The following is a 26,946-nucleotide window of genomic DNA, read 5'->3' as shown; positions in this document are numbered from 1 at the left end:
CCGGAGGGCTCCGGGGCGGCGCGGAGCTGCGCTAAACGCGAGCCTGGCCGCCGTTCCCCGGGTTAGGCAAGCGGTGTTGCCCGCTGGCCGGACAAAAAAGCTACTTCAGGTACCTTCGAAGGGACTCCCGGCCCGTGTAAAGCGTCTCTTTGGTCGCATTTATGCTCCTTTAGCCCCAAAAGATGAACCTGCCTTCTGCAGCGTTCTGGCGTTCGTTAGTACCCACCGTACCACGGCACCAGGTTCACTCATCTCTCGTACACGCTGCCGGTATGGTACAGGGAGACCTTAACGTAAGTTCAGACCTGCTCTGCTCTTGAGAAAAACTCCAGTCGACTAACAGCTTTGTAAGTTTTGAACAGCTCTCTTGCAAAAATATTTTTTCTGCAACTGACACGTACTGAAGTTACCAACAATGAAACATTTGCCTATCGGACAAGAAAAGCATGGCTATGGCTTAACATCCATGTAATTTTTAATTCAAAGATTACCAGCATTATTAAGCTAACCAACTATATTACACCTAGCAGGTTGCAATGCATATGATTCATCTAGAAAGCTGTTCCAGTAAAAAAGATTAATTTATATACAGAGCTGAAATATACAGTTAGCTGTCATGACAGAACATCCTTTAACAATCACAGCCAGGTGAACATGGTTATTCACAGTTTGTGGATACACAAATTGGTGTTCTCTATAAATGGAATAGAAGTTCCTGTATTTTTCTAGAATGAAGCGTATGCACTGGTAAACAATGAACTACCCTGACTGGAAGTGAGGAAAGGGTGACCAGTATTTGTCCTACACAGTTCGTTCTTCTTCCTTGCATTGCTGTTCTATGTCAGTACTTGGTGACTTGACCTTCTGTTGCACAACAAGCACTTAAACCAAAAAACATTAATTCTGTTTCCTTCTTCACCTCACGTAACTGCCGCTGACATGGCAATACTGATAGCCAAAAGAAATTTCAATCTGAGCATTAGAAGCAGCTTATCTTCTGAATGAAACAAAACAAGTACCAACACAGAAGTGCACAGGAAGGATTCACCAGTCACTTCTCTTGCAAGACTCGGTAGACGAACTAAATATACAGTGGCAGCAGTTGCTTTTAGAAATTATTTTATGTTCTGGACTTGCAGAGAAGAGTGGAATTCAGGAATTAAATACTGGAACTAACAACACTTGAAATTACAACCAGTTTTCAAAGGTACTACTGGTAGATTATCCACTGATGAAAGTCAGTGACTAGATCCCATAATGCTGAGATTCTCCCAATTCATCTCTAGGGCTGTGGTTCCAGAAAAGTATGAATTTCTCTGGATTTATTTCTTCAGTCACAAAATCTTGGCAACGTACCTTCCCTTATATTGTGAGGCTTAATGGATAAACAAGATCCAGTGGACCTACTACATGGAGATTTTCAAAAAGCCTTTGACGAGGTTTCACACCTAAGGTGGTGGACAAACAAAGTTGTCACAGGATTGGAGGAAAGGTCATTTTATGAATTTGCTAAAAGGTTACAGGACACAAAAGTTATGGCTGTTTAAAAGGCAGGAAGGAAAGAGCACAGCATAATGGTAATTTTTCCAGATAGAGAACAGTTGGCAGGGGGGATTGGCGCAGCCAGTTCTATTCAGTATCTTCATCAATGATCTGGAGAAAAGAGCACCCACACAGTGGTACTAAATTTCTCCAGGTAGTTACATGATATACAGAAGGCAAATAAAGCCAGAAGGAGCTCATAAAAAGGTGGCAAATGAGCTTCTACGTAGATAAACACAAGGCAATACATTTAGGGAAAAATAATCTAAACCAGGCGTACATGGTGCTGAATTGGCATCTAGCAGCTGTCACTCAGAAAAGCGATCTTGGAGTCATCCTTGATGGTTCTCTGAAATCATCTGCTTAGTATACAGGGGCAGCCAAAAAAAGCAAACAAAATGGTGGGCATCATCTAGAGAGGTACTGAGAACAAAATATAAAGTATCATTTTGCCAGTATTTAAAACCTTGGCCCACCCCTCTTCTTCAGTGCAGTGCATGGTTCCGGCCTCCAGATGTCCAGAAGAATGTAGTGAAGTCAGAAAAGATGCGGAAGAGGTCAACTAAAATGACCAAGGCAGTGGAGCATCTAACTTACATGAGAAATATAGAAAGATGGGAACTCAGCTTGGAGGCTGAGGAGAGCCTCCAAGAATCAAGAGCCAATCAAGAATCATAAAAGCAACTCAGTATGGCACTAAATTCTGTAATACAAGAACTAGTGGCACTCACTGAAATAAGTAAGAGGTCAGTTTAAAAGTGGTAAAAGTACTTCTTTACACAGTGAATGGTAACTATCTGTAATCTGTTGCCACAGGTGCTTATGGAGGCAGATTGTACCAGGAAGTTCAACAGAGAGAAGAAAAATTAATGGCAATATGAATGAATACTAAAGGCTGGGACAAACTCTTTGGCATCCTTAATCCAATTGCAGCTGATGCTGCAGAACTATGAGGAATGCAAACAGCAGGCTTACGTGCTCTTCCTAAATAACATCTCTTACTGCAATGGTCAGAGATAAAATGTTAGGCTCGTACTACTGGCCTGGCCCACGAAGGTGTTTTTTACGCCCTTATGTTCCTTTTGTGTGTTCTACATCAAAAGACGCTGAAGCTGCACAGCTGTTATTAACAGTACTCTGTCCAGGGTAAAACTACAAAGCAAGTAATTGTTTTTGTGGTTCCTTTTTTGACTATTAAGGCACACTTTGTCATCTTGCTCTTTTTCCATCGTCCTGTGCAAAACCATAGTCAGCACTATTACATTTACAGTTATCAAACAAGCAGCATGAAAGATTGAGAAATAGCATAACACAAGCCAGTTGACCACAAACCAGATTTTTTTTTAAAGAATAGATATGCAAATCAGTGTCACCCTGATGATTACAAGCAATTCTAAACCAAGCAGATATTAACAGTGTTATGGGGAATAACTGCTGTGCCTGTTTTTCAGTCCTTCCCTTTTGTAGAAAACTAGTTTATTTTCTTCTTTTCCCTTTTTACAGACTCCACACTGGGCTAAACCCATAGTTCATCCAACATCCAAACATTCAGCCAGTTTGGCTTCCATCAGAAGAGGCCATTTTGTACACTTACTGATGATTCGAAGTAATCAAAAAAACATGAATCAGACTTCAAAAATCAGAAAGAATGGCCTAAAGTACAGTGGACTTCAATTAGTTTTATTTGCCTTCTGTTTTCTGAGCCTGTGTGACACCTTTTGATCCTATTTCCTCAAGAAACATGGAGTCCACAAACTTAAGAGTTCTCTGTGTTCAGGAAAACTGAAATTGCCATTACTTTTATTCAAGAGTTGAGGCCTTAAGAAAAATACCAGACGTTGCAAAATATATGACAAAATTGGAAGTACTGGTAATACTGGAATAGAAACAACATATGAAACATGGCTGGGTCTCAAGCTTAACTTGGAATTCTGGCCAGAATTTTCATAGCTAATAGAAGTAATCGGACATAGTTTTCAATCCATTCCTTCACGCAGAGAAAGCAAGCTGTGAAACTTGAGTTGGCATCCAGACGTCCTCTGAATTTTGTAGCTTTGATTCAAATTTGTTTCCAGCATGATACTGGGAGAGAGAGAGGGAAAGAAAATATTTGACGTCAGCTATGAAGGTCAACAGTTTGGATGATCCTCTCATTTGTTAGATGAAATAGGTTCTAGCACTCCTTGTCTGAATGTGTTTCCGTGTTTTAAATGAGTATTCAGATAATCTAAGGCACTATGTGTTTACCTCCCTCATCATAGATTCAGGCTTAGTGTCACACTCGATATTTCTGTAGATTCACACATCTTCTCAGTGGGTTATCACTTTTCAGTGGCAGTGGTGGGGTGATGAAATTCCTTTCCCTCCTCTTCCACAGGAACCATTACATCATTCCCTAGAAAAGACTCTGTTTCCTGCTCTGGATAGTGCATTGCCAGTTCCTCTTCCATGTTTTCCTGGGCATCAGCATTACTTTCACATCCTCTAGCAGCACAGTTCTTGCCACTAGGCACTTCTGAAATGGACCCCACAATAACAGTGTCGGCCTTCATGATGTATATTTTTTCTGAGGAAGGAAAAGAATAGTGCTGAGCGTAGTTAATCACTGCTGATGCTAGAGATGGTTCCTTTTCATGCAAAATTTTTATTTGGTACTCAGTTTTAATTCCGCACCCCTTTCTTTTTTTAATCAGATCAAGCCCATCACTGTGAAAACACAGAATTCACTAACTCACTAAAGCTTTTGGAATTCACATGTTATGAGTTGTCTATTTCATTGTTTGTTTATAAGGTGCTTTTAATTTTGAAATCAAAGCACTGAACATATTAAGTGATAGATAAAGTGATAAAGAAGGCCTGCACATTTTATACTACGCTGTCTGGGTTTGGACCACTGTCAAGAGGACTCTGGCCATTTTAGATCAAGCAGATCTAGCTCCCATGTGAAGAAGCCACTGCGCTATAGCTAGGACCAGAGGGGAAAGACAAATTAGAAAAGGCAGTAAGATATTCACAAGAGTCTGTTAGAAGACACAATTAACAGCGATCTGGGAAAGATAGATACGGAGAATCCAAGGTTTATGCTCCTGTTGCTTCGATAAGCAGCAATACCTGCATTAAACAGCCTTTGGGCAAGGATCAGCACTGTACAGAAATTCTGGGTGATTATCTGGGGTCTTAGGACCAGCAAAGAAATGCGTTTCTTTCCAGCAGAGAATCAACTACAAAATTTTCTGGGATAGACTTGAACCTTGTGTCCAACTTGTTGACCCTACTCCTTTACAACAGGTAAATAAGGCCTTTGCTATGGCTTGGACCACTGCATTTTATTCAGAAGGATGCTGCAGATCAGACACTGTAGGTTATTGTTCACAATTGCTTGGAGATATTTGGGTACGGTAAGTCAAATCATCACATCCATCCCAAGTCCATCACTCACAGAAAAACCAGAAAGGGCATTTAGTAAGGAAAGGTCAGCTCTGGTAATACCAAAAAAAACCCTTCAAATGCCCTCAAAATTGGGTTTGGAAACATTGCCAGAATGTCTCATGTAGACTGTGTCTCAGGTAACAGTTCTACCCCTGTGAGTAAACTTCCTTGCCTGACTTTCTCTCCTACACTGTGCCATGGTCAAAGACTTTACGGGAACACATGGGAGACACATTTCAAGCTATTACTGTGAAACCAAGACAAGAAAATGATAGCTTGAGACATGTGAAGTACAACTCTCATTAAGTATTACAGCATCGTTTTCCAGCTGATATATTTCGGATTTCAAATTTCTTCTGCAAATTTACATCTTCTGGAATGAAAAAGAGGAAGAAGAGCAAAGCATTTTTCTGTCAGGTTCATAAGTGATTAAGGCAAATGTGAAAATAAGCAAGCATTATATTCGAATGAATAGATATACCAGAATTTGTGTGTCAAAGGTTCTGGAGATTCAGCCCCAATCTTTGTTAGAAGCTTTGGACACTTTGCAGCTTACTAATAATCTCAGAATGACATTATGTGCCCATGGATGAAAAATTGAAAAGGCAAGAGGGGGGAGGGAAAAAAAGCAAGACTCACCAATTCGATTATTTGTGTGGTCTCTCACTCGAGAATCGATAGGGCAATCTGGGGCATTTCCATTGCTCTGTGTGATGTCAGTCAGACTCAGATCAGGACTATATGCTTTTTCTGTGCTGGAGACCAAGTTATTGTTGGTTTCCAAAGGGAGGGTTCTGTCAATTAACTCCTTCTCTTCTGGCCCACTGCCAGTAGTCAGTATGATCTTCTGCCAATACAAAGAGGAGAGTAGAAGTGGGATGAACGTAAAAACGACACTGTGAAGATTGCAATAGGTCTACAGAATCCTTCTGTGGCAGTCAGAATAACATAATGTACTTCATAGCACCACTGTCACAGGAAGTAAAAAATGCCAAAGTGTTTCTTTGAACTAGGTTCCTGCATCACTTAAGGCCATATTTAAGAATAGCATTTCTAAGCTAAATTCACAGATTTTCCATGACCTTTGCAAGAATGTACCTCACTTCCACTGAAATCCAGTTTCCTGGACCTGCTTGGATGCTTCGGTAAATTCCACTGCCTTGCCTGCAATTTGGATGCCGATGAACCTTTGTAAATCCACATATTTGTCATTTTGACTTTTTGCCACAAGTCTTACATTGTATGCTCTGTTGCAGAGTCTGCTATCCTGTAATATAGTAGCAGCTGCATTCTGGGGGGCTGAAGCTCAGTAGCACTTTTCAGCAAAGAGTATAAACATCAGCAAGAAAGACAGATGCAGGAGGTAAGAGTTTTAAGGGATTTGATCAGAAAGAACTTTAACAAGATATTTTTCATATTTAGTTTTGAGATAAGTTATCAGAGGACAAACCTGTACAGATGTGTACTCATACGGTGAGAGAGTCAAACAGTCAAAAATGAAAATATATGGTTTAACTTCCTCTTAGATTTGCAAAGACCTACCACGCTCCTATGGAAGAACAAAACAAGCCAGAGGTGGAACTGGTTGAACTTCAAAATGGAATTGCCTCAGCGGAACCTCAGGTAGGAGAAACAAGCTCAGACTAGCTATTATGTGAAGAATTAATTAGAAACAGTCCTTTAAAAGAGGAGCCAGAATCTGAGAGAGGCTAAAGGTCTTGCATCACAAAACTCTGATGGTTCCTAGCTCTGTTTCTGTTTCCACAAGGTTGAAAAGAAAAAAAAACACCACATAGTAAGATTTTGAAATGTGCAGTTTAAAACTCTTGCTCATGTCTGACTCGCTATGAAAGCAAGAGTGGAAGCTCCCCACAACTCAGGAATTAGCAATGGCACACTGAAATTATGATAGCTGATTGCAACCAGATTTACTAGAATAAGTAGTATCTTGTATGTGTGCAGATGTACAACATTTAAAAGCAAATTGATTTAAAAAAAAAAAAGAACAGTCTAAAGAGTGTTTTAGCAGATATGGACATTTAAAGACAACAAGCCTAATAAACTGAGAAGACTCAGAGGATGAAAGTTGCTATAATTTCACTGGAAGTGGGGGAATCAAACAGAGCTGTGATGATTTCAGCAGCTGAGGAACTGCTTTCTGTTGTTACCATATTGGTTGATATTTGTCTTGTTTATCTGCAAACTATCTGTTAAACCAGAAGCTGGTCCTGATAGAAAGTCTTCCAGACAAAGAATACCCACTGTGTACCCATATTACAGTCACGCCAAATCCTACAAAGAGGGAGACAGAAGAAGAGTACAAATCCCACTTGTGTGACTGGAGCAGTAAGATAAAATGGGACTGACAGACAAAGTTCTCCCAGAAGGTAGAAAAGGCATGTTCATCCTGTGATTTTGGATCTTGTCCCATAGAATGCAACATGAATGGCATAAGACCAAACCAAATACTCCCTTCACAAGCAAGATTGGCAGCATCACATTATTTAACACCACATTAAACATAGCCCAAGACATGAAAGTAGCAAGTCCTAGTACATCTCATCGCTGCACCTAGAGGATCACACATTGTAGAGGAAAGTCCAAACAAAAAGGCTGGCACTCTTTAACAGGACATTTAAAAATATCATTATTTACATTGGAATGGAAAATTATCTGTTTTGGAATATTGTTCACACTTACTGCACATTTGTTCACTAGATCAGAACCTGCAATGGAAAGAGGAAAAATTATCAGCAGAAAATTACCAGCAATCACAAGAATGTTAATATTTGCTCTGAAATATCACCTAGCCATGTCCTAAACTACTCTACTGCCCAACCCCCCTGCATTATGCTTTCTTTACCACTGAAGGCACACTGACATGACACGGCTGAAGATGAACCAGCAACACGTTGCTGCCGAGACTGTGAGGTCCTGCTGTCCCCAAAGCCCTTTGTGGCCATCCCTATCACTCTCCCAACATCACAACTGGTATTCTTCTAATGAAATGATGAACTGATATATATATATAAAAATCAGTTTTTATATATATATAAACTGATATAAACTGATATATATATTTATATAAACTTTCTAGATAAGCAGAACACAGGCTTATTAAAAAAAAGCAAAAAAATGTTAACTTTCTACTGGATTAACAAGTTGGATCGGTTCATCATGTGGTCAGATGACTATTAAGGGGATGGGATTTTATGCAAGGATGGAGGAAGGGAACACTGGGGAAAGAAGAGAAGTGGGAAGGAGGGAGTGTACAGCATCCTTCTGCAGTACCATGAAGCTGGATGGGCTCAGGCCTAATTGCACCCTCACATGCAGCCACATTTATTTTCAATGCATCAACTCTATAATGCTGCACAGTAACAGTTTCTATTGTGTAAGGCAAGTGAGGAGGCAAAAATTCCATTTTGAGAAAATTAAGCTGCACGCAAGAGGTGTTAAACTGTATTCCTGAATAAATGAGTAGAAAAAGCTCTGAATGTGTGGTGATTAGGAGAATCTAACACAACAGAAGAGAACAGATCAGTCAATGGAAATGGAAGTGCTGAGAGGGGATTAGTTAATTGGGCAAAATGTGTGTACTCTTCGGGGATCTGTACAAGTTGCTATGGTGTCCTGGTTAAACCACGACATATGGCTAAACACCCACTTTTTTTTGGAACACGTCTCCCACATCTGAGTGCCCAGAAATTAATTGGGCATTTTTCCAGCAAAGCCTCGCTGCACGGACACGTCGCCCAACCATCCAGGTGCAGTGGGAAAAAAGTGCCATCTAGTGGCTTGTGAAATCTAGAGCATCACCTGCCTGCGCAGGACGGACAACAGCACTGGCCTTTTGCATGTCAGCAGATAACATACAATTACAATTTTTAGTCCATCAGTCACTCACCTTGAAATTTGAGCCCGGATTTGTGTGAAGTGTCAGCATGCAGATGTGCTGATAAAAGAAACAATTCATTTAGCAAAACTCATCATGGAGCATATAGGCTCTAACAGCTTTACCACACCCACAAGTCTACAACTAACCTACAATGTGCACATCCTGCTTTCTATGAAAGAGGGAATGTGGTTCTGCAGGCACACCCCACATGTAACTCTAGGCAAAGCTAGAGTCAGTATCAGCAAAAATCACTCTTCCTCTCATGCTCAAAGTCCAACCCTATCCCAGGGAACCAACAAATACTCACCAAACACTTCAGGTATCATTTAATATTATGTATTCTCTCTGTACTGAGAGAAGAAACCACTGGCTACCCTTTCCCCACCCAGCTTGTAGTATCTTCCTCCATAAATTCACAGCTGCTTCAATCTTTCTCTCGTTCTCCAACATGCCAAATGACCAGTTTGTCTAGAACCCTTATCTGGCCTGCCTCCACCAGGCAGTAGTAAACATTCTCTTCCCCAGTGAGCTCCACAAAATTTTGGGATATTTGAGTTCCCAGTTGGCATATACTTGGAGATCAAACAGCATGCTATGTATTACAGCTTTAAAAACTCACGCTTTCCTTTGAGGATGAGGATCCGCTTCTTACAAACCTTCCATTTCCAAAATAACAGCATGCCCACAAGTAGCACTATCACAGAGAGAACCACTCCCCAAAGAACTAGACCTATAGCACAGAAAGGGAAAGGGAGTACAGGAAAGGCTAAGAAAAGGCAGAGGGGGACTATTAGTAGATCTATGTGTTTGAACACGGAACCATGGACATCATTTCACAAGTCGTAAGGGATTTGCAGGAAGCTCCCACATAAAAGTTGCATTTACCAAAGACATATGCAAACAAAACATGCTAGACAGAGTAAATGCTTTATCTTTGTTACCTCCTGTCGTTGTCTCCCCCTTGGCTGAGGTGGGAAAAGTGCCAGCCAGAGCTTTCTCTTCAGGAGTTGAACTGGGGTTTTCAGTTGTTGTGGCATGTAAAAGGATACTAGCAATGGTCACCAGGTTCTCCTCAAACCTCCTTAGGTCAGAGTTATTTGCTTCATTGCTGAATCTCATGGACAAAGTGCTTGGGGTGAGGTAGGTGGGCAATTGGTCCAGGCAAACCTGATCATGTGTGGCATTTCCTTCGCTTAGTGCTGCTTTGTTTAACTTGGCACAGCTAGGGAATGAAAGAGAACAGCGTATCAGCGCTAGAGGAAACTGCCGTGGTACAAGATAAGAGTATTTTCCATGTGACAAACATCCCTTTGGTCATTTTTGTACCACCTGCATTTACTGCTTTCAGTGAAAAAGTCATTAACCTTCTTCTCACCCCTGCGGCATTAATTCTTGACCTGGATGCAAACCTGATACTCACATGCATGTATAATTCCACTGTACTTAGTCAACTAAAAATGAGGCAAGAGGGATTCCTTCCTTCCTCCAGTACAGAGCTGTGCAACAGGTATAAAGAGAGGCCTTCTAAACTCTGCACATAGGCCCAAAGCTATCCCATTGCCTCAAAGATAAATTTGTATACTTTGCACCAGAAGTGACAGGTGTCCCTTTTCATCCTTTATTAACTTTAATTAATTAGCTAGTCACTTTAAATAACTATGGACTTACTTCGTGTGGGGCTTGCAGATGTCGGTGCTGGAGTTTTGATCAGAGAAGGTCCCAGGAGGGCACTCTTCACAAGTAACATCATTTGTTGAGGTGCCTGAATAAAAATAATGACTGAGGACCGACCAACCAAAATGCATCAGGTCCAGGCCTACGGCCAAGATCAGGAAAGATAAGCTAGACAGGTAGGAATTCCTACCTCTGACACTGACTCCAAAACCAGGCTTGCAAACAGTGTGCTGCTGGCATCGTATGCAGGTGTTCAGAACAGGGGTTTGACAGAACAGGCCTGGTCGGCACTCACACACGCGGCTAGAATTGAAGGAGCAGGGCTCTTTCTCCACAAGGTCAGATTCTGTGGGGAAGAAACAGATGCGGTAACAAAGGATCACCCTGCAAGGAAAACATAAAGCAGGGGCCAAAGATGAGCAACATCAGTTCAAAGGCTCAGGAAGCAGAACAGGCTGCTGGCACTCTTCGCAATGGCGACTTAAGTCATGAATAACTGGAGAAGCCTATAGACAATGGCTTGTCATGTAAGATAGAAAGCAGAAATCAGACTTGGATAGCTTTGGATGAGAGAATTTTTAGGTAGTTCCAGGTCATACAGGAAACGATACTGATTATGTGCAAGGTAGCATTCTGCTCTCCAAATCAGTTACCAAGGATGGTTAATTTTGCTGCTGGAAATTCTAAATGAATAAAATATAAATAAAGTATAAATAAAATATATAGAATATAACTGTGAGGTATGTGTGAGGGACAACAAACCTTTTTCGCATGATACACAAGCGTCACATCGTGGCTTTTGGAATTCTTCATTCACGTATTGTTCAGGTCCACATCTCATGCAGTCTTCATCTGGATCCCTAGGACATGCTTTCTTTTTAACATAGCCTGGAGAAAAAAAAACAAAATATGCAGGATACCTGTTCAGAATCACAGGAGACAACTCTGAAGTGTTCTTGTATGCTCATTTACCTGTTAGACACACTACCACAGTCTTCTCTTTGTACCTGTCATTTGGTTTCTCCAGAACATTTTTCCTTTTCCCATTCAAGTGTGAAGGGATTGCAGCTGTCCTGTTACAGTAACACTGCGCATGGTATTACCACAGTCAGTATGGATTGCTGCAGAATGGACACATGGCAAGTCATCTGCTGACAGTTAGAAAAGACCGCCAAGTCTGCAGTGAGGGCAATATTGTCCTGCCATTACTAAGTTCCCAGGCAATGGTTTTTCATGGTTTCTTCTTAACTATAGCAACTGACTCCTGATATTTTGCTACCTAAGGCATCACTTTTCCTTTCAAAAGCTGCCAGAATTGCCTAGGTGCACACGGATTCATGCAGGGACAACCCCATCTCCCACATTCAGAATGGGAGGTTACAAGATGGTACTTCTTGAGCTGTGCCCTATATACCCCTAGCAGGTTTGCAGTAGGTTGCTTTCTAAGCAGTCCTGCTAGTTTTACAGTTGCCTTGACAGTTGTGAGATCGTTAAATTTTCCAATTGTTTTCCTTCAAACAAATCAAATTACTTATGTATGTCTTTCTGATGCTGGATGTATATGCTATACACTTTCTCTGCTCAACACTTCCAACTCACCCAGACTCATTGCTCACAGTTTGCAAGCACGCTACCCTAGATCTCGCAGACCTTCTGTGTGTACGCAGCATGCATGAAGTTGAGCAGCTGGCTGAATTAGATGACCTCTGGAGGTCTTTGCCAAACTTAAGCTATTCTATGACTCTATGTTTATGTCCGGTAATCATTTTCTAGTGACTAGCTTTTAAAAGCATCCATCCGGCAAGTTAGGTACAATAACCCGGAGGAGTACGGGAAAGGCTGGGACAGAAGCATTCCTAATGTTTCAGCTCCTGAAGCAACAAATGAGGTATTCTACCACTGGCCATAGTGCCAAAGAAATTAGAAGGTGCAGTGGTCAGATATGACCTTGTGGCCTTGCCAGGAGGGGGAAATAACTACCAGAGTGTAAGGAACAGCGGCAGTTGCAGAAGCAAAAGGAAAAGCTAAAGCAGCAACATAAAGGTAGGAAGAGTTGAATGTTTCACAGGTGGAAAACAGAAGAGAAACGAATCCCAGTTTCAGCACCCAGCCTGCATCACCCAATCTCAGAGAGGGGGAACCTGGCAGGGAAATAACTCACCTACTATGCGTTTTGGCAAGCATGATGTAGGAGTGCAGGTAAAAAGAGCTGTGCTATATTTGGCCCACTAAATACCACCAGACAAGCCTGAACCACGTCACTCCCACCTCCTCAAAACTACTTGTGTGAGACTATTCTTTTCAAGATGGGGCTGATTGCTGAATCTCAGCACTCAAGCTGCAGACATGTGTACCTGCACGTGTGTGTCATTTTCCCCTTCCTCCCCCAAAGACACAAAAGCTTTAACTTCAGTTGTTTGAGATTTCCTGTACACATGGGTCCCTCCCTTGGGGGGATGTGTGCCCCAGGTGCAGTAGCTTTGAAGCTTGCCTAACAGTGTCTTCTGGTGCTGTTCTCCACCAACTGTGCTCATAGCTCCACAACCAGATAAAAGACTGAGCAGTAGGAATACCAGCTGCAATCACCTGTACAGAAAAATGTACTGAAAGTAAGTAGATGAAATAAGTGTTTTAAGTGTTTTTCTTTTGTGAGTATGTGCATTCACTCACTCCTGAGGATTTGCTGTTAACTGTGGGTGGGAAATTATCTTGAGTGTTGACTGCAGCACTATCTTGTGGAGCTGGATATCTGATTTAGAGTCTAAAACAAAAAAACAACCAAACAAAAAAGGGAAAAAAAACATAAACAGAATAAACAGAGGTGAAGTGGAATACCAACTTCTGCCTAACATGAGCTGTTCTAGCATGCACCATTATTTCCCATGAAAGTCTCTGCTCCTCCCCTTTGACGGGAGGGAAATATTTTGTTCTGTGATGACAGAAAAAAAATATTCTTCTGGTATCCCAGGTTCGAAGTCTCATTTTACCTGCACAAGAATTAAGTACATGAGAAGAGATGTGGCAATGGTAGAAATCGATTAGAATGATCTTTTGAAGTCTATCTTGAAACTGAACTTGAAATTAACTTCGAAACAGAGGATGGCTTGCATGTGGGCCAGTGTGCTCAGATTGAAAGCTGTACATCTGTGGGCTGGAACACCAAGGAAAGTAAAGCCAGGCTGCATCAAGAGTTCGAGATGCTCCACTTTGATTAAATGGAATTTTATAAAAGCTTCTCTTTCTTTGCAGTGAGAAGTTGTGTTAGTAGCAGATATGAACAGGTTATTGCTTGAAGGAATAGTGGAAGATTAAAGTGAAAAAGGATTCTTACGAGTTTCTGTTGTGAAGGAGGCCATGACATGAGGATGTGGCAACAAAATGAGTTTCAAGAATAAGCAGAGGTGAAATGATTGAGACTGATGGCTCATTACAGCCACATGTAAATCAGATCTCTGCTTTTCACAAGACCTCACTATGACACCTGGCATTAAGGGAGCTTTTGCAAAGCATGGTTTTGAAGGAGAAAAGAGCTTTTCTTGGGACCGGCTCAGAGTCAGATCCCCACCCCTTTTCTTCTTTTACAGGACCAGTTTCTCCATCCCTTGGTCTTCTTTACTTATACAACTTCTCAATGATTCTAGTGGTGTGGCCAGCAGTACAAAACGTCCCAGTGGGAACCCTGATATAACTGCATGCAAATGCTAGCAACCAAGCGCTAAACCCCTCTTCATTATTAGAGCACAAATAAATGTCAAAAATTTCCTTTCAAAAAAGAAAAAAAAGAAGAAAACATTTCTGTAAGAAGATTGATGATGGTGAAGTACCATAAAATGTCCCACCCACTGAGGGGTTTTTTGGCCAACAGGGGGAGTTTCAGACATTTCTAGAACTCTCGTCTCACCAAGGTGTTTCCTGCTTCTGACCTCATGTGCCTCTGAGTCACAACTAGCTTCTGGCAAAGCTCACTGTGCCCCCCGACAAGGGGCTGTTCCCTTTCCCATGTGAGACACTTTCTAAACTGTTTTGACTATGAGGGTAATGACAGATTTTCCACGCCTTCATTTTACATTTTTTGTCTCTCATGAGAAACTTATTTAGCCTAATTTGACTGCACTAGTTCACACCCTGAGGCAAGTTGAAATTAATTCTTAGACCTGCCTACTTCTAGCTACTTCAGAGTGTCAAGTCAACTGATAAAAAACACACAAAAAATTCTAGCAAGTTATCTTGTTTGCAATTTACAGATTGTTTGCCTGCAGACTGAACAGGAGCAGAGCAGTGGAGAACAAGTTCATATCTGGATTCACACTAGATAGTGATTCATGAAATTGCACTTTTCTTCGGGGACAAAATGCAATTCTGTCGATATACATCATTCCTACTATCTCTACAAGAAAGGTTCCATGGTAATTTGACTGAATTATAAACATACTGACCTGAGGGACACTGGTAACAGCAGCTTCGTGAAGTTTCATCATAGAACCAATTCTCAAGTGTATCACAGGAATGAGATGGGGTTAATGATGTCTAGGAATTGAAACAGAAAAAAGACACAATTAGAAAACAATTAGCTCTGTATTAGAGCAGATCCCGGTATCTGTCTCAAGTGATGGTAGTTGCAGACGGTAAAGAAAAGCCTACAGCTTTTTGAAAGTTCAAGTATCCCCAAAGCAACTAAATTACTGTTGCGCATATGCTTAAGCAAAGATTGCAATACTCAGTGTATTTAGCAATAATTCAATATGTATCTTCACTCAGCAGGCTCTTTTATCTGAAAGTCATTTAAACATAGGAATGGAATACTGTAGCCCAACCTGTGTATCAAGCATTTCAGCACTCAGCAACTAACTCCTTGTTTCATACTTTTATTGTATGAAATAGTAGGGTAGTGGCATTGCCCTACAAAAATGTTTTTCAGCCAATGCTCCAAACACCCTTTGAAACCTAGCTACAGGATCACCAAGATCACTAAGAAAAGCTTGTCTATTAGTCTGCATACCCTTTAGAAATCTTGCAGCAGTTAGCAAATTAAAAAAACCCACTAAAAATTGCTGTTCTGAAATGACCCCATGTTAATTTGAGATAAGGATTTTTTAGAAAATTAAAAAAAAGAATCTCTAACATCTGTAAGAGATTTCCAGCTCTGAGTGCACTGGAATAAGAGGTGGTGTCACGGTCAGCATCATCTAAATCTAGCTAGATTGGCTGTAATCCACAAAGATAATTCTTGTTTGCAGTAAACAAGTCTTTCTGTTCAGTTATTTATGCAGTCACAATGCTTGAATTTAGTGACCTAAAGATGTGTTTATTATAAACCAATAAATTGTTTTACTTATCATTTAGGGACAAATCCTACACTGAGAACAAGAGGTTTTTCCCTTGAAAAGAATGCTGCAAATACTCACACAATGAAGCCCTTATTCAAATAACTAATTCCACTTCTATTGTGAGTGAAGGTTTTCAAGAACAACCTTTGGTTTGACTACATAACTGATACTTGTTTAGTTAAAAAAAACCCACACAATAGTTCTAATATTAGCTTAGAAAATGAGACTCAGCTATTAATTGTACCAAGAAGCATATAATAAGACTTCATTTTTGTATGGCAGGGCCACTACATGCTCTGGAAAATTACAGTGCTACAAGTTTTCTGATGAGAAAATCTGATTTTTGAATTTGGCATCTCCCTTAATAATCCCCTAAATATGTTGTTATCTGAATTTCATTTTCAGTATCTGCTAGAAGGTATAAATGGCAATTTTTTGTAAAGACTCAATCAGCAAATTCCCCAGAGATTTTCCCACATGATACTGGTAGAGCGGTTAAATATTTCAGAAAACCTACATCTCACTTTCTGCAGATGAATTTCCCATTGGCCTTTGAAATAATACCTACTGTCTCCTACTGCCTTTGTATGCAGTGCAGAATCTTACTACCTAACTAATTTCACAGCTGTATTCTCCTGTTTAATACACTGTCCTTTTCACAGCAGAACCATAAACACAGAAGTTATTTAACTTGCACCAGGTTACATCAGAAAACAGGAACTTTCAGTCAAGGAGGAAATTAACAAAAGGACAAGAAATAGAAACATATTGAAACCATTAAATTTCATCGAGCTCCAGCAATAGAACTGAGAAATCCTGCCTGATGCATTTCTGCACTAACTACTGGGCCACACAGCCTCCCTACAAAGCATTTTTTCTAACTTACTGTATAGAGGAAATAGCAGATGTCTGCTTGCTCAGCCTGATTCAAATCAAGTTTACAAATGCGCACCCTGTATTTTTCTTTTCTGAAGAGGAAGCCCTAGATGGTCGGGAAAGGAAGTGGAATCTCCTTGCATCTGTGTGGAGAAGCACCCTGGTTAGCCAGCCACTCGGAGACTAAACTGAATAACAGGAAATGATACAACGAGACCAGCCACTAGACAAAGGGTCATTCAGGAGTCACTTCAGTGATATGAAGTGAATTAACTAGTTTTATCAAGAAAATTTAAGAAACAGCAGCATCCTGGCTGTAGCCAAGTCATCCTGGATTAATTTCTCCCTAAGAGCTATGGAAAGGCACCACAAAAACCTGATGATCTCTTCCTGGTTCTCCTGGGCAACCAACTCTGGCTGCAAATGATGTTAAATTTTAAATTGGGGAGGGAACAAAATTCTTGAACGATTTATGCAGCACATAAGCTTACAGCTTATTTAATTGTCTCTTTTGGGGTTTAAATAAAGCAATAATGTCTGTGTAAAAGTGTGAGGGAAGCACTGCTTTTTAAAAAGTTACCTTGTCTAAAATATTGAAATCAGGAGTTTAGGATTAGATTCTGCTCTTAGTTACAGCAATGCAAATTCTGATTATGAATTTGACCTGATACTAGTGCTGTGATAAATTAATGCATGAACTATGCGTACATACTACACAAATTATGAAAATATACATACGAAAGAGAGTACTCAACCTTTCTTTTTCTCCTTTCCACAAGAGGGCAGCTATATACTACAGCCAGCTACATAATACATGACATCCGCAGCTTCACAACAAATGCTGCTTTCAAGTATCCAGTTACGAGAATGGCTTTGTAGCCACCTTTACTCTTTACTGAGCCAAGCCCAAGGTGCTCTGCTGTAAAAAGAAGTAATTTTAACACATCATGGCATGATTTCTATAGCTGAGAAACCACCTTCTGAAGACCCCACCACTTCTAATCTGTAGCTACCTTCAAAAGTTCTTTAAGAGTCGCCATCTGTTCAGTAGAGGTGTTTCATGAGTATGAAACTTACTATAGAACCTTTCAGTGATAAATCATTTCCATATCAATGCTCAGCATCAGTTGTCATCTCCCCATTCTTGTAATTTTTTCCTCTCTAAATCCTAAAGCTGTTTGATTCCTAATGTGACCTGTAACAGCAATGCAATGATGCAAAGTTCTGCTCTTAAACTAAGCAGAAAGGTTGGCCTTTTGTAGACAGCATACTTTAAAGCAAGGACCTGAGTATCTAAGCAGAAAGGTTGGCCCTTTGTGGACAGCATACTTTAAAGCAAGGACCTGAGTATAAACCAAGCCCCCATACCTCTAGCACTTCAGGCTTAAAAGCTCAAAATAAATCACATAAGCAAAACTGGCACTGTGGAAAGGCAAGTGTCACTAAAAATGATATAAGCTCTGCTTCTTAACTTACGCAAGGTGTTTTGTAAGCTAAATCTCAAGTTTTCATGCATCTGGAATAAAAAATCTTGCACTAAGAACCCAACAAAATTTCCATGAGTTTTTGGGGGAGTGAAACAAATTGGTGCCTAAAAGCAAAGAACATGCCTTGAAGAAATGGCAGAGATGAAGGGCCAAGGTCTCAAAATGTTTTAAGTCTTCCATGAAATGATGGTGCCAACTCATTTTCTGCAGAGGTTTGATTAGGCTACTTTTGAGAAAAGGGTGAAGGAAAGTCAGCCATACGAGGATAATGTAATTATTTTTCTGTCTATGTGTAATGTGTATCAGGGTAATAAGTTAACTAAAATAAAAGATAACCAGCCAAAGATATGAAGTGAAAAGGAAACAAAAAAATGTGCATTATTAGCGGGTAGCAACAGGCCTGAACTGAGGTCATTTACCCACTCAGTGACTGAACACGTGAATTACCTCAGTTTCACCACCTGTAACTACTCTTCCCACATGTAAAATACCACCTCTGACATCTCATCTACAATTAGGGAAACTAGGGCGCAAGTTTGCAATAAAATATTGGCTTGTTTGATCTTTCATTTTGATGAGCTCAGTATTTCTAATTAGGAAGAGATCGCTGGAAACAATTCACCAAGAAACACAGGGAATTCCAGATGTCATATTTTCCAGTCCCACTCCCTTCATGACGCAGTGCTTCTGGGAAGATACCTTACATATTTTCTTGATTTGACCATCGTCTTAGATCTCTGTGTGCAAGAAGTCTCCAAGTGATATGATTGATGTGTTTGGGTTTTTTTGTTCCTCAGCTGTTGGCTACTCCTTTTTAACAGCAGAAATCTAGACATCAACCATCAAATCCATCCAAATTTGTAGGGACTGCAAAATACTTAATGCGTATTTGTCTTGCCGTTCCTGGACAGAATGACAACTGAGTGCTGGAGTTACAAAATATTTTAATGCTGATTAACCAATAATGTTAAAAAGCAAAAAAAATTTCAGTGGCTTGGCCAAAAAAAAGCACTATATTTCCACAGAATTATGGAAGCAACATATGTGCATAACTTCTCAGAAATTAAGGTTGTTGAACCAACATGTCTATTTTCAATAGCAACTTATCATTTCTATATAGTCGTAAGCCTACTACAAACTGCAGCTGGAATGCAAACCGGATTTCTAATCCTCACCTGGTAAATATCAAAATGACTTGGGTGAACTCCTGTTGTCTGAGTAGTCCAGTACTGAGCTTGGACCTCCAGGCTCAACTCTGTATAAACCCACAGCAACATGACAGTTGAGGCCACCACAAGGCTGAGGGCAGGAAAAGGCCCTGTGGCTTAATGTTCAAGGTTGGTGGTTCCGTTCTTGGCTCTATCATTGCTCAGCCTTAGATGTATTACTTTAAAGTCCTTGCTGTACTGGGTCCAATGTCTATCTACAATTACAGGTATTTTTGTGGTGGTAGCACCAGGGAACCCCAGATAGGCTCTGTAAGGGCATACAGGACATACTGTCCCTCCAGTCCCACTGGGTCCTCAACTTTAGACTTCCTTGCTTTTACCAAATCTCATCCAAACTGTCACCAATGGTGCTGTAAACACCTCTTATCCTGCCAACACTCACAGTTCAATTGCTAAGGGGAGGACAACTGCTACCAGGATAGGTCAGTCTGCTACAGCAGAACTTACAGCTGGGTTCTCTCTAGCTTTTCCAGTGAAACATAAAAGCATCTTTGCACTCAAAAACTTGGGTAAGCAGTTTGCTCAGGAGGACATCACATGCTGTTTGTAATCAAAACAGGCAGGGGAAAAGCTGGTTGTCTGCTAACACTGTGGCTACAAAGGGATCTGGTGACAGCACAGAATGATCCTGTTTAGATGAGGGAAATTCTGAGAAAAATTCCCACCAACAGTAGCAGCACTGATCTCCCCAGCACAGACACATACTGTTTTGAGCTGCATAGACCTGTTTTGAGCTGCATTACCAACGGCTGCAGCTGTGGGAGCCTGCTATGTACTGGGTTTCTGGTATTGTGACTGAGATGATGGTAGCCAACAGTGGCAGCTTTTAAAGGAAGCGTCCCTCTTGTCAACCCTTAATCAGAACAGGGATCACCTAAAAGAAGGGAGGGAATCGCAAGGGCAGTGAGGAGAAAAGGGAAAAAGTCATGTAAAAAGTGGTACTTTATCATATGAGGACTGAAGAAGAACAGAGCAGGAAGGAAAAGAGTATGTGCTCTTACTGCTCTCATTGCCAACAAAAATCTCAGCATTAAGACATTTCTAATATATTTCTGGTTGTGAGTGCTTGGACAAAACCAAGCATTATAAAATATTGAACAAGACACATAAGGTTTAACTACAAAATAGTGAAAGTTGTCTGTCTTGGACCATTATCCTATTTGTTCGTATGAACTTAAGTCAAAAGAATCCTTTTTTAATATGTTCTAGGATGACAGCGGAAATTTAACCCCGTCTCAGAAGAAAATATGAACTTAATTACTTTGACTCAGGATTGTGTGACTATCACTAATAAAACTCATTTTTCCAGAGCAAAACCAGCTTATTTAAATTAAGACTTTTTGTTAGGCAGAAGCTGAAGGTTAAAGTTTGACTTAGCAGGTCCTAGTTGCTCATAAATAGCTCTTGAGATGAAAGGAAGGGATAAAGCAAAGGAGACAGAAAAAAGTTTTAGCCTCACATTACAAAACCTCAACACTATCACCTTCTTAAAAAAAGCATCAGCTGTGAGTGTTGGGGTGGGGTGGGAGGTTCACCTTCTTGATTCCATGGTGCCTGTGTGTAGAGGCCCACAAAAAAGAAAGTGCTAAGAAATTCTCCACTTACAGCGTTGGCCATTTCTCCTGGCTCCAGTATGCTTACAGAAATTGTCAATTAGCCAGTGAGAGAAGATTCACTTCATCATTTTTGCCCCTTACTACTTATTTTGTAGGGAAGGATTTCTATATAAGAACTTTCACTTCTGCCCCATTCCCTCCTCTTCTTCCTGGAATGCCTAAAAACACTAAAGAGTGTGGTGTAATCCACACCATCAGCAGCAACTAACATGCAGCTTTGCTTCATCAAGGAAATCTCCAGTAAGTTTTACAGAACAAACTCTCCTCATCTCTGCAAGAAAAAGAATGGAATGCAGTAACCTCCAAATCCTGTTTAATTAACATTCAAAGTATTTTTCTCTTTCATCTTTTGACTGTCCCGCCTCCTTACCCACTCTTGTCTGAATCTCAAGACAGACAGAAACAAAACTCATGTTCTGCCAGGGAAATTCAAAATTCTAGCACAATTTCACTTTTTAAGGCGTCATTTCCTAGTGTTTCCTGAAGAAAAGAGGAGACATTATACATTTCCCTGTCCCCTCTCTCCAAAAGATAATCCAGTCTCAATGAAGAAATACCAATTTTATCCCAATGACATATTGTCCATTAGTACTTACAGTTTTGTTTGTTAATATGTATTATAAAAAAAACTTTAAAATTCAAGGAAGATCACAGAAGTATTGGTGGGTAGGGGTGAGGAATCCAGCTGTGGTGGACAGTAGGTCTTTGTCCTTCCCTCTGATTCTGAGGAAACTCTGAATAGATGAGTCTTATACTAAGAATGGATTAGCAAAGTGGGAATATGTGCCTATTACAGCTATGATAATCCTGTGGCTCTTTGCCATCCAAGGGTGCAAACCCACTTCCCCTCTCTTGCCTGTACCCACATTTTCCTTCTCCTCTAACTCCTTGGTTGTTTAAGACAGAGCAATTTTGTTTCCAAAGGACTAATCAGTTCTAGGAGTTCATTTGACTGAAAACTCTGCTTTCTGAATTTGTGAAGTTGGTTTTCAGGGGGTTACTGCCCTGAAACAACCCACCCTGTGGCTGCACAGTCACTCGCACTAAATTCAATGCAAGAAAGTTGGTGGCACTGTGTGGCCAGGAGCAGGGCCTCTCCTTTGTGTGACAGGTCTCTGCTGCCTGGCACAGCTGTAACAGGAAACCTCACAGGCATTATTTCTGCATCTGTATACTGTATCAGAATTGATTTGATCTGGATTGGACATGAGGACACAATGTAGAGTTAATGCTGCTTTATGCCAGCTGTAGAGGAACAGATAAATATTTAAACTAACAAGAAGGTAAGCTGGTGTAGTAAACAATCACCAGTGTAGCAGAAAGCCTGCCACTACAAAGTTAATCTGGCCATATTTTTTGAACAAATTTGAACAAGCCATGAGTCTATATCAGACTAGTAATCTGCATCTGTTTTTGCTCTAGTACAAGGAGTTCTTAAATTGGATTCAGTGTACTGTTCAACTGGAGGGAGACAGAGACTGAATTTCACTAATCTTCTCCTGCATGCACTTCAAATAAAGGTTTTTGATTTAGCAGGAGCTGGAATACATCTTGTGAAAGAAAAGACCACAATTCATATCCTGTTCAGACTGCTCTGTGACAGGATGGCTTAGTGCTTTCATTGACATATCAGGCCAACTATTTTTTTCTTTTTTTAAAGTGTTGCAGATCAAGGCCCAATTAAATAAAGCAAACATATTTGATACAAAGCATTTGGGGTTTACAGTGCTTGCTTTTGAGAATCTGTTTTAGAAAATAGGCTTTTGGTACCTCTTCTCACTTTCCTTGTATCTACAAACATGTTTGCTATTCCAATTTAAATAATGGCAATTGTAAAGATGGTGCTGAATTCAGTGGGCTACTCTGCAATTCAGTCAGGACAAGGTTTGACTCATTTATTTATGGTCTTTTGAGCTCATAGAGAAAAAGTGATGGTGAGGCAGAGTAAGAAATCAGCTTGCTACAAATGAGCTGTAAGTCAGGAAGAAAGCATATTACGGTAAAAAAAGAAATCTTCTACCAGCGTTGGCTATTCTAGAACTGACTAATACTGTAGCAAAACTGTTGACTCCCTTTCAAGCTTCTATCCAAATTCTGACAGTACAAAAGAAGCTGATAATCTAAGACTTCAAGTAGTCGAGCTTCATCTGCTTGATAGTAAAGACATTATTAACAAGTGAGAGTTAACTGAATATTAAAGCAAAAAAACCCCAAACTGTGGACTCAAGTGAGGTGGAATATGGTTTAAAATATGACCAATAAACTGTGACTTGCTCACATTAAACAGCACCACTTGTACTCCAGTAGCAGTAAAAAGCAAGTGTTGCTGTGATAGAGTCAATACACGAAGACAGTGAAAAGCTAGTTGCTTATCCCAGCAAGATCTATGTATTTATTCCAGGTAACATGATTTGCAGTGAGTCTGAATGTTGGCAATGAGTATCAGAAACCCAAATTTTCTCTCTGCCCCTTTCATTTTGTGAACAAAACACCATAAGTGATGTCAAATAGCAAAAATACCATCTTTTTTTCTATTGCCTTTCTCCTAAAGCAGTTTACATTCAGCAGACCAGACAAGCTTATCTGAATGCCCTCCTAAGTATTCCTCAGGTGAGTAAGGACTACAGACTCAAATCCTGTAGAAGAACAGTGATTCTTCCGTATTTCAGGAAGGAGACAGTGGCAGGACAGATAACCAGGGCAAAGTAGAGCAAACTTGCAATGTGGGAGGGGAATTTACAACTAAAGACACAAGGGCAAACTCCTACTCTTACCAAAAGAGCCAGGAGGATCTTTTTCAAATGTTTATGAAGAGGACGCAGGACTTGGTTATTTTCAAAGATCTAATCAGAGTCAGTTTCTTGTAAAAAATCTCCTGGCAGCCCAAGTGACATGCTATATCATTCATTTACAATGTACAGTCAGGTGTCTTACATTAATATATGCTCATATTTCCACTACAATGGAAAACAGCCAATTTCAGAATCCAACACAGTGTGCAATTACTCACCTACTTGACTTTACCTGTGCAAAGAGCCTCTGCCACTGACCTTTTTTTTAACGTGTGTGCATAAGTGTCAGCCAGGGAAATTACCTGGATTTACGCCAGGTGCTGAGGGCTTGTTGCCACGTGATCCACTAGGGAGGAGGGGGTAAGTGCCAGGGAGGGGGGGGAAAGCAAACCCACAAGATATGATACGATCTGAGCAGGGAGCTAGCTTGCATCTACAGCATCAGCTGAGCACAACTAGTGGGCTATATCTATTTTAAGTCAATTTGATGCAAAAATAATAGCCCATTCATGAGGAAGTCAGTGTCAGAGGGGTGGGCAGTTGTAAAGAGGAAGGTATTTTATTGGTTTTTTTGCCTTTACACCTTTCAGTTTGCCAGCCCTGAGTCACATCAGCAGAGTGAGCAGAAGCCCTCTGAACCAAGCTCTGCAAGGAATGTGCCTGTCACAGAGCACCTGGCCATCCAGGCAAAAATAAAAGCCACTCACCCAAACAAACGAGAACAGTCCCCCACCCCTATCAAATCTTTCCTCATTCCCTAGTTGTGATGTGCCTGGAGGTACAGTAACACTAGCAATGCCAACAAAAAGATGCAGATCATAGCTCGTATCCCCTGCTCCTGCCTGCAAAGTTCGCAGAGAGGGCAAACTCTCCTGGCTGCTCTACTTTATACCTTTATCATCCTGTGTTGCACAAAGCCTGTTTCTGTGGATGCCTGCTACCCGGCACCCAGGCTATGGGCAGGATAGTCCTGCAGCCGAGGGTGCCCCCAGACCTCTCCAGGCTCCTGCATCCTGAGGGGCTGCAGGATCCTGGTGCCACCCTGCCTTACCTGCGGGGCTGTCTGGATATCCTGGAGAAGCAGCAGGAGCCACAGTCCTAGTGCCAGGCTGCAGGCAGCCATCTGCAGTGGTGTTAAATCTCCCTAGCTCCCAGCATCGCAGGTTAGACAGCCGGATTGCTCCTTCTGGAGGTTGAGATCCTCCCAGGGTCCAGCCCAGTCTTGCTCCGTGTCTCTTCATTCAGTCTAGAGCCATTCCAGCTGTTCAAGACAAGCAGGAGACAGGCTTTGAGACTCAAGCAAGCTGAGAAAACAATTTAGAAGGAAGGGGGAGGGGGGGGCTGCCCAAAAAAGAAAAGTAAAAAAAGAACAAAACAAAACCGCATCAATCACTAGTCCCGGAGCTGTCAGGTTTCTGTGAGTCGGTTGCATGCATCAAGGTTGTCACCCGAGATACATGGCTGGCTGTGAAGAAACACAGCCTCCTGAGTCATCTAGGCTGCCCTCAGAGAGCACTTCACCACCCCAAAGCCTTGGCCAGGCATGAGTCCAAGCCCTGCCCCGTCCATCTGCCACACTCTTAAGAGCTGCAACCAAGCCTCAAGAGAGTTCCCAGTAAGAAACACTCATTTTTTTCAGTACAGTCATTTTACTCCTGTTAGGATGAGTGCGTGAAAACTCACAACCAACAAGGGTGACTCCATAAAGGTTTAGGCTTTACACATTGCCATTTAAACACCAGCATACCGCAGACCATCCTCTTGAGAATCTTTCTCTTTCCTCCAATCCCACTTGAAATCAATTCATGTTGCTGACAATCATCCTTTGGACTGCCACGCGTCATTTCACTCACTTTCATTTGTTACTCTGGATAACATTTTTTGGCTCTGGTGCCTGGAAAGATTTCAGTTGGTTTAAGGTGTCATGAAGCTTTCTTATCTGCCCTAAAAGTTTTGTCAAAAGTAAAAGTTAGCCACTTCAAAAAAGGGCAGACTGCCTTGAAAACCTCTCTGAGGTGCTCAGGATAATAATGAGAATTTGAATTCTCACACCCATGGTTTTTTGCTTCTCACCCTTATCAGCAAAAAGAAAAACAAAAGAAATGAGAAAAGACTGAAAGTCGGATAATTGATTATTTTATTAAAGACCCACAGCTACCTCACTGCTATCACAACAGAGTACCAAAGATGAGAGCATTCCACAGGGACCCTGGGATGATGTAAATATCTTTAACTCACAGCTTTTCTTTTCTTTTTAACTAACTGCCTCTATTTCTTTCTCCAGAATACCATCTTATAAAAAACAAGCATTTTCAGAACGTTGCACTCTCTGTATTTGGCACATAAATCTAACCTCCTTTCTTCACTCTGTCAGGTTACTTCTCAGTTTCTAAGCTCTCTGCTATAAAAGCTGATTGTGGTAGGTATGCCTTTAAGGTCTAGAGACAACTAAGTATTTGAAGGTCCAAATATTACATTCTTGTTTTTCCTAATTAAATAATGGGCTAGAAAACATCTTAATCTTGTGTAATATGGCAATTACCATACTAATTGCCATTAGGCAGTTCTCCCAATTTGTGGAGTGTGGTTTCAAATGACATAGTAGTCAGGGCAATTGGTGAGGTCTGTTTGTCTTCCCCCCCCCCGCCCCGATCAGCTCCTTTCTAAGCTTTTCTAGCAAAAGGACAGGAACCAACGTAAGACACAGCCTGGAAAGTTTTAGCCTCTGTAAGTTATACTGCTGAGGTCAACGTATCTGATACAAAAACTAAGTACCTGAGTACAAAAAAATCGTGTGTGAAAGACTTTCCCAGGACTGGCAACAGGGAGAGTTTTCTGGCCTGTTTTCCAGAAAAAATAAGACTGAAATGAGGATACTGAGCATTCTGTATGTATATGTATGTCACTTCCTTTTTAATCAATGGTGTCAATTTTTTAACCCATGGGATAACTTCAGTCAAATTTGGCTGAGGATGCAATGTCATTAAGTTTTACAAAGTTTCATGGAAGGAGATGACTTGGATAAAGAGGAAAGATTCTAGTAACACTCTCACTGAGGGAAGGGCTTTGGTGGGAT

The 26,946-nt window shown here is 40.9% G+C and overlaps 1 protein-coding gene across 1 annotated transcript; it reads right to left on the bottom strand.

The window, feature by feature from the left end:
* Nucleotides 1–3,863: 3,863 nt before the first annotated feature.
* Nucleotides 3,864–24,993, bottom strand: TNFRSF8 (tumor necrosis factor receptor superfamily, member 8). The gene is made up of 11 exons (XM_009325227.1): nt 24,922–24,993; nt 14,980–15,070; nt 11,306–11,431; nt 10,734–10,889; nt 10,538–10,631; nt 9,853–10,091; nt 9,489–9,599; nt 8,879–8,926; nt 7,672–7,697; nt 5,611–5,818; nt 3,864–4,108 (listed from the first exon to the last, which is right to left on the bottom strand). Exons 1-11 carry the CDS (start codon nt 24,991–24,993, stop codon nt 3,864–3,866), a joined length of 1,416 nt encoding a protein of 471 aa, XP_009323502.1.
* Nucleotides 24,994–26,946: the final 1,953 nt, after the last annotated feature.

This window comes from Pygoscelis adeliae, unplaced genomic scaffold, assembly GCF_000699105.1.
Source record: "Pygoscelis adeliae isolate BGI_AS28 unplaced genomic scaffold, ASM69910v1 Scaffold36, whole genome shotgun sequence".
Taxonomy (NCBI): domain Eukaryota; kingdom Metazoa; phylum Chordata; class Aves; order Sphenisciformes; family Spheniscidae; genus Pygoscelis; species Pygoscelis adeliae.
Note: the sequence above shows the minus strand (reverse complement) of the source record. Positions and strands in the feature narration are given on the sequence as shown.